At 40.7% G+C, this 8,552-nt stretch overlaps 1 protein-coding gene across 1 annotated transcript; it reads right to left on the bottom strand.

Annotated features, from left to right (window-relative positions):
• Window positions 1–5,000: 5,000 nt before the first annotated feature.
• LOC140549661 (testis-specific serine/threonine-protein kinase 6-like) lies at window positions 5,001–6,789 on the bottom strand. The gene is made up of 3 exons (XM_072673410.1): window positions 5,975–6,789; window positions 5,534–5,826; window positions 5,001–5,044 (listed from the first exon to the last, which is right to left on the bottom strand). The coding sequence occupies exons 1-3, from the start codon at window positions 6,787–6,789 to the stop codon at window positions 5,001–5,003; spliced, it is 1,152 nt and encodes a 383-aa protein (XP_072529511.1).
• Window positions 6,790–8,552: the final 1,763 nt, after the last annotated feature.

The following is an 8,552-nucleotide window of genomic DNA, read 5'->3' as shown; positions in this document are numbered from 1 at the left end:
CAACAAAAATTGCCATGGCTGATTATATTTCCAAGTCAAAAAAACAAAAGCAAATTGTAGAATTGTACAAAATTTTAAGAAAATAACAGCAATAAAACACAATTAGTAAAATATGAAGCACAAGAAAGGCATGGGATGTTGCAAACAGCAAAAGGAAAAAGCATTATGGGTATTTTTGCATTGTGAAGGTGGCGTTACAAATGATAACAAAATCCGGACACATTACGTGAATCTTAACACAACAAAGCAAGGGTCCCTTGAGGAAAAAATGTGTTTGTAACTATGGGCAAAAATTAAAAAAAACAATAAAAACAGTCTTAAAACAACTCACCACCAAGTTAATAGTCTCTTACCCACTTGATGAGATGAAACACAAAGCTGAACCTACTGCCAAACAAATTGTCTTGACTGCAACAGATAATACTGAAACAAAATTCAAGCTTATTCTTAAAACAATCTTTTAATTCTGTATAAAAAGAAAACAATGCCATGGTTGATTATATTTCAAATCAGCATGGTGGGGTATTGGGTAGATCTTTTTACCAGTAATGAACACACACAGAATTAAACTCAACAGCTTTGATAATGCTTTTACAAAAAAAACAAAAAAAAAAACAAAACAACGCTGACCCTTTTCAGAAGTATATATGTACACCTACTTTACTTCAGATTTCAACAATGGTAACCAGTTTATCACACTTACTTTCTGAATTATGAACTGCGTTATACAAACATACTATTATTGTACTAGAACATTCAAAGCAAATACATGCAAGAAAACACAATTATCCAAATATGAAGCACTTAAATGCCATGGCATGTTTTAAACAGCAAAAGGAAAAGGCATTATGGGTATTTTTGCATTGTGAAGGCGGCAAAGCAAGGAAGCCTTAAAACAAATCACCACCAAGTTACTAGTTTCTCACCCACTGCATGAGACAGAACGCAAAGCTCAAAAGCTGAATCTAAACAGAAAGCCCACACAACCTAAAACCAAACTGCCAAAAAATCTGTGATAAAAATACAGAAGATTTTTTTAAAGTCATAAGACAGAATGTTTCCATACATAGCATTTTTTCCTTCTTCCAGTTTGCATTAGGAAATAAAAAAAGTGAGTTAAATAAAGAGTATAAGAGGTATCATAATGTCTATTACCCCATGTAACTCTAATTTGGGGGTTCAAAAATAGTCAATCCTGGAATAGGATGCAGTTGTACATGAATAGTGTGTAAAGTCTCTGTGTCTTGTGAATTTACTTCTCAACACATCAACAAGACCCAGTTCAAAAGATTGATGTCTAAGCATCTTACTCATTTTAGGGAGGGGGGCTTTCGATTCGGGTTGTCTGTCCATGTGCTGTGACAAGACACAGTTAAGACCCCCCGCCAACTATTCAAACATTCCCCCTTCTCATTCTGCCCTCTAATCATCATTCTTTTCTTTAAGGGTTTCAACTTGGCTTTTAAGGCAAGTTTCAGCAGTCAGTAATCACTTCGTCAGACCATGTCAACAGACCTCCCGCCACATCAACTCACTTTGTAGAGCATTAAAATTGTCAGTAAACACACACTCCAATTCTTGCCTTATTATTTTGGATATATCTTCCCTCAGTGAGGCTAGGATATCTGACTTGATTTCTTCATCAGTCATACCTGAAGTTTCAGTTTCAGTCCAAGTGGATGAGGCCTGGTTTGAACTTGTTGAAGTACTGCGTGTCGAGGGGGCACAGGCCTCGCCGGGTAATATATTTATATTTGCAATTAATTTAATAAAACATTCTAAGAAAATAGCAGCAAGAAAACACAATTAGTAAAATGTGAAGCACTTAAAAGCCATGGCATGTTGTAAACAGCAAAAGAAAAAGGCATTATGGGTATTTTTGCATTTTGAAGGCGGTGTTTCGATGGACGACAAAATCTGGACGCATTACGAAAATCTTACTACCACAAAGCAAGAAACCTTTGAGAATAAAATATGATTGTAACTATGGATAAAAATTTAAAAACAACTCAACAACTCAACACCAAGTTACTAGTTTCTCACCCACTGAATGAGAAAGAACGCAAAGAACCCAACTGCCAAAAAACCTGCCTTGATTAAAGAAACCAACAAAGACAAGTGTAGCCCCTTAAAAAAAAGACTGCAGAACTGTGTGTCGGACAGAGTGGTCAGCAACATTGGAGCCTCGTAGGGACCTATCCTCTCTCTCTCTCTCTTCTTCTACACTCTTTTACAGAAGTGATGAGGATGAGGATTTGGTGACGATGAAGAACTTTGTCACATGGTGTGAGCTAAACCATCTGCATCTCAATGTGACCAAAGAACTATTGGTGGACCTGAGAAGAGACAAGGCACCGATGACCCCTGTGTCCGTCAGTGGGGTCAGTGTGGACACTGTGGAGAACTACAAACAGGGCTAAGAACACTGATGGCTCCCACCCACTTTACAACACGGTGTTGAGACACTGGAGCACAGTCAGTGCAAAACTCAGTCCACCAAAATGCACCACAGAGCGCCACAGGGGGTCATTCTTACCTGTGCTCATCAAACTCTATAACTCCTCCCTCAATGTGTGACACTATGGATCATCTGTGCAGTTCTCTAATTATACTGTTCATATGTGCAATAATAATAGTAATGCAATTCATTTTAATATCTGTGAAATAACTCAGAGGTGCAGTAATTCAAAATGTTTCATATGGTCTGTTCCATATTTATTATCACAGTTATTGTCACTTTGCTTTTATTCATAAAACTATATTCATACTATAAATACCATTTAATCATATCATAATATATGTCATATCATATAATATATATTATAAACCTTATTTTTCTGTTTTTGTTTTAAACTTTATAGAGTGTTTATTCTTACACAAACCGCTGCAACTATGGCAACTGCAGTTTCACTACTAGGATTAATAAAGTATTTCTGATTCTGAAACCATATTTTCTGGCCCCCAATGCCATTGACACATGAATTCTGCAAAACCACACAGCACTTATAGGCTACAGCTGTATGGTTCACATTGTTGATATATGTGATATATATAAAATAATTTTATATTTATAATGCAAAAAATGTATATCTCCACTTTATCAGTGACAGAGTTTAAACAAAGAACATAGCTATACACATTTACACACACACACACGAATAACCACAATACACTGAAATACATAATTAACTACATTTTTTATTTTCCGTTTTGAACATAAACAGACTAAAGTAAACTTCAAAATAAGAAAGTAAAATGCTCCATTTTCTACTTGCAAGAATGCAGCGATTCCGAGCCGCCGCCCACTTAAGGACTTTTTGTTATGTTTCTGTTCTTGTATCTATTCAGTGACTCGGTTCTGGTTCAGTTGCGTTCATGTGTGTTTGGTTCATGTTTGGTTTATTGTGTCGGTTCAGTGTCGTGTTTCATGTTCATGTGTTTAGCGAGATGCTTTCGCTCACTCCCACCTTATACCCACGACCCTCGCTCCAGCTAGGCGACCCTTTTCCACACTGCGTTGCCAGGTTTGGTCGGCCTAGCCGTTTTTGGTTCTGCGGCTGGTTCCCCCTGTTCCCTGCCCTGCTCATCTAGCTCAGCTCCTAGAGCCCCCCGGTCTCAGGTGTGCTTTGTGTTCGCCCTCTAGTTTGTCGAGTTTACGTTGTTTTCCTGTTTATTCTCGTTAGTTGCTGCTTTGTTTGCTTTAGTTTGCTCATTGTATGATTTTCTATTGTGTTATTAAAGTACTTGCATTGCACCCATGTCTGGGAGTGTTCATCCCTCTGTGTCTGGCCTGACCCACCATGACAACAATGTCATTTCTTCTTCGTCAATCCCTTAATTTAAATCAAATTTAAAGACCATTTAAATTGAAAAATGGTTCCTGAATCAAAAATTGTTTCTGAATTGAATCGTGACCTCAAAAATCAGAATTGAATCAAATCGCCTGACACAGAGAGATTCACACCCCTATTTAATTCTTAAGATAAGATACTATAAGATACAATCACTCTAGCAAGTCCTGGGTCGTGAAAGGTGAGTGGGATACCACTGTGGCCTCAGACTTGAAGGTGCTGATTCTCATACCAACCGCTATACACTTAGCTACAAACTAGTCAAGTGTGCGTTGAAGGCCCCCGTAGACCATCCTGCCCCTGGCTACGCCTTGCTGTCCCGTCTATGAATATCACAAACAGGAGCAGACACATGGCACAGCCCTGACAAAGACCAACGGCAACACTCAACAAGCTTGACTTAGTGCTGAAAATATGGACACAGCTCTGACTCAGTGAGTACAAGGACTGCACAGCTCGCATCACCGACCCTTGCATCCCATGCACCTAGAGCACTTCTCACAAGATGTCTCAGAGAACATGGTCATGAGCCTTCAAGTCCACAAAACATGTAGACAGAACTGCTGAACTCCCATGTCTCCTCAACTATCCAAAAGAGAGTGAAGAGCTGGTCCAAAATTTCATGGTCAGGACAGAATCTGCATTTCTCCTCCTGAGTCTCATCTTTGCACTACCCTGGCATAAACTTTCTAGAGGGAAACCGAGGTGTGATGCTTCAAAAGTTTCCACACACTCTCTGGTTCACTTTCTTAATGAGGACCACAACCTTGGATTGCCAGTCCAGAGGCACTGTTCCTGAGGTCCATGCAACATTACAGAGGCATCTCAATCAGTTTAGACAGTGTCCCTCCTACCCCTTACATAACAAGTCAACTCCAAATGATGTGTATGTCGCTTTTTACAACCTGATGGTGCAACGCAGCTTTACAAAAATCCGGAAATAGGACAAATAAAAATAAATAAATACAACATGAACCCCAAGTGAGCAAGCCAAAGGCGACAGTGGCAAGGAAAAACTCCCTCAGAGCTGGAGGAAGAAACCTTGGGAGGAACCAAGACTCACTAGGGGGACCCATCCTCCTCTGGTCAAAACAACGTATAAATGACCAATAAATTGTGTAAAGGTAGTATGTTATCACCAGGGCCGTGCTAGATGTCTACAATGGGTGAATCATCTTCGTCTTCTTCAGGATCTGTTGGCGAGACAAAATGACACATATGAATCAACTGAAACATTTCTAGCAAATATTTAAAGTATAAAATCTGAGGCTGTGACGATCGCTCAACACTTGCCTAACATACCTTAAATTTAGGGAACCTCAGCCTCCTGGTTCCTTTCCATACTGTGGGCTGTGGGAGAACAGATGCTGTCTCCACCACTAGCCCATGGAGAGGGACATCTACAGTCACATCCTTGAGTCTCTGCTCAGAACACAAACAAGCATGAGCATCTGAAGGGGAAGCAGAATGAGGAGCACTCTGCTGGGAAATAGAGGTGGTGTCATGGACCACAGAGTTAACTCTGAATAACTTCCTCATCCTCCGTCGGAGTGACCGGGAGGCTCTGAGAATTGGTGCCTTGACATAAGCATTAGCTGCCCTTTTAATAGCAGCACAAACAGGACTACAGCTAACGCAACCATAGTGCTCCTCCACAGCCTCTACCCTTTGGCAAGTCAGACTTGCACCAGCTCCATTGCTGTCGCCTTTCTGCTCAGGCATCAGAGTCTCGCATCTGACACCATGAGATAAGAGAACGTCTACGTCTCTGCTTAAAGAAGAAGACGGAGACTCTTCCTCTGTCGACTGAGGAGTGCTGAAAAACACCAGCCCATTTTCAGAGGCAGAAGATGATATACTGTCTATGTTACTGTTCAAAGAGAAGGAAGACTGAGACTCTTCCTCTGACGTTTCAAGTGGGTTGACGTCTGGACACAGATCCTCAACGGGCACCACCACAAACCTGCCAATAACCCTGGAGACAGTACAGAAGCAATGTGTTAGTGTACTTATCGTTAGTGAACTAATACTGTATGTTACCTATTTGCAAAACAGCTCTTTACTTTGAGTGACCCATTCAAAATGTTCTTCATGTATGTATACCTGCACAGTGGATTACTTACCGTTCCTGCCTCAGCTGTAGCCAAGGGTGCTGTGCCACCTCTGTCACAGACGGCCGAGTGGAGGGGTCGTACTGCAGCATATAAGATATGAAGGCCCGACAGGGCTCCTCCACTGTGATCCTACGTGGGAACACCAAGGGTTCTCGCTGGACACGTAGGAGACTCTTCAAACTGTTAACTTTGAAGGGTGTGGATCCGGTGACCATGGAGTAAAAGATAATACCTAGACTCCACACGTCACTTTTTTTTGGATCATAGGGTTTTTCCAAAAGCACCTCAGGTGCACCATACTCGGGAGTGCAATAATAGGTCTTGCTTAAGTCAGGAAAGCCCCTTGAAAAACGGCCTAAACCAAAGTCGGTTAATTTGACTTGGTCGTTAGCAGTCAGCAGAACGTTTTTACATTTAAGATCACGATGGACAATGTTCTGCTGATGTAGATAGGCCACAGCGCTGAGCAGCTGTGAGAACCACATTTTTGCTTGGCCAATGGGAATGCGGCCGAGCTCCCAGATCTTCTGTTGAAGATCCATTGCGGCAGCCTCCATCACAATAAACACCTGTCCGTTTGGCATCTCAAAAATTTCATGCACCTGAACAATGTGAGGGTGCTTTACTCTTTTCAGAATGGCCAGTTCCCGGGGCAGAAGTTTAGATACAAAAAGATGTGATGCCAGCCTGCGGTGCATTATTTTGATGGCCACATGGTTGGAGTGCCTTTGAGATGTGGCCAGCTTAACCTCACCGTAACTCCCTTTACCAATGAAATCCACCACCTCGTAGCCCAAACTCCTCAGGACTTCTTTGGTTTGCATTTTCCCCTGTAGATGGAAAGAGGAAATAAAAGTCAGAAGGTTAAGAAGGTTGTAAGGACTGTTCCCTGTATATTCCAAGCAAATGTAGAACCTCTTTATGGTTCTAGATAAGATGGTTCTAGACAAAATCAGCTAAATCAGCTAAATGGTGTAAGTGTCAACGCAGGAATGAAGCATCTCCCGAACTGCTGAATCCGAACTGAGCCAGTGAGGGGGAACCTGCCTTTTTATAGGCTCTGTGATGTCATTGACATGACCTCACAATGGAGGAGGACTCGGGTCACTGAGGTCAGTCTCTTCATTGGCTGTATAGGACTGTATGGACACACAGTGCTGTGTACAGTGCTATGCCCTTTCAGTTACCTTAGCAACACATGAAGCACATTGCGGTGATGAGACTGAGCTGATTGAATACAGCCAGGTCTGATGAATGAAGACCTCACTCATACTAAAGTTTAGCATCAGATCTGTATGATCTGAGACTAGATTTAGAAACCGGGTCTGTCACCACAAAGTTTCTGTAGAAAGTCCTGTTCTACTGGTCAGTGTTTTTCTATGGAAATAATACAGCTGTGTCAGACGCCGTAAAGCAGCTGAATTTATTCAGAAGAAATGGTGTCTAGTTACTTTAGGACATGAATCACTGCAGTCAGTAAAATCAGTCACATATTTCCACATGTCTTTACTATTGTACCGAAGGCTGCACTGAGGTCGAGTAGGGCTAATAAAGATACATAGCCTCGATCAGAGGCAAGAAGGAGATCATTTGTAATCTTCACTAAGGCTGTGTCTGTGCTATGATTGGGTCTGAGTCCAGATTGAAATTTCTCATACATGTCATTTTTACTCGGGTATAAGCAGAGTTGTTGGGCCACAGCTTTTTCTAATATCTTGGATATAAATGTTAAGTTGGAGATGGGTCTGTAATTAGACAATACACTAAGATCAAGATTTGGTTTTATGGCTGCTAATGTAAGCGTTTTGGGTACATGCCTTTAATGAGTACCTTTCTATATTGACTAAGGCTGTCCTTAGTCAGAGTGGAGGTAGAGCTTTGAGGTAGAATATTTAGATGATCAGTGCTAACACCCAGGGTCAGGACTAAATCTAGGGTATGATTACAGTAATGTGTGGCTTCAGTCATGTCTTGTATCATGCAGACAGAATCTAAGATCTATGCAAACGCCTTTGTTAATGGATCGTCTGCTTTTTCAAAATGAATATTAAAGTCTCCTACTATTATAACTTTGCCAAGTCTGCAGCAAAATCACTCATTTTTTTTTTTAATTCAGAGTAGGGCCCTGGAGGCCTATAAATATGAATTAGTATAAATGCAATGTGATATATTAATGTAGAGAATCTGAAAAGAAGTGAAGGTGATACAGTGTTTTTGAATAATATCAAGTGTATGCATACTTCACCTCCTCTGCCTGATAATCTAGGGCTATGTGCATGTTTATAACCTGCGGTGGTGGCTTCATTTAGTGCTAAATATTGATCAGGTCTAATCCAGGATTCAGTAAGGCAGAAAATATCTAATTTCTGATCACATATAATTTCATTTACAACAAGGTTAATGATCTAATATTAAATAGGCCGAGCTTTAGGTTTGAGGTGGTGCTGTTATTGTTTGAATGTGAGAATTTAACACTAATTAAATTATTAAAACGAGCTGATTTAGATATTCTATGTTTGGGTTTAATTCGGGACACAGACACAGTCTCAATACGGTAAAACCTGGGTGACGCCTTAAAGCAGCTCGC

Source organism: Salminus brasiliensis, chromosome 2 (genome assembly GCF_030463535.1).
Source record: "Salminus brasiliensis chromosome 2, fSalBra1.hap2, whole genome shotgun sequence".
Lineage (NCBI taxonomy): Eukaryota > Metazoa > Chordata > Actinopteri > Characiformes > Bryconidae > Salminus > Salminus brasiliensis.
Note: the sequence above shows the minus strand (reverse complement) of the source record. Positions and strands in the feature narration are given on the sequence as shown.

What these genes read in the sequence shown, in the direction of transcription:
- LOC140549661 (XM_072673410.1), bottom strand. Translation starts at nt 6,789, where the DNA reads ATGCAAACCAAAGAAGTCCTGAGGAGTTTGGGCTACGAGGTGGTGGAT. An exon ending in CTACAGCTGAGGCAGGAACG is followed by an intron (nt 5,827 to 5,974) that starts GTAAGTAATCCA and finishes TACTGTCTCCAG; the next exon opens with GGTTATTGGCAGGTTTGTGG. An exon ending in CAGCAATGGAGCTGGTGCAA is followed by an intron (nt 5,045 to 5,533) that starts GTCTGACTTGCC and finishes TCTCGCCAACAG; the next exon opens with ATCCTGAAGAAGACGAAGAT.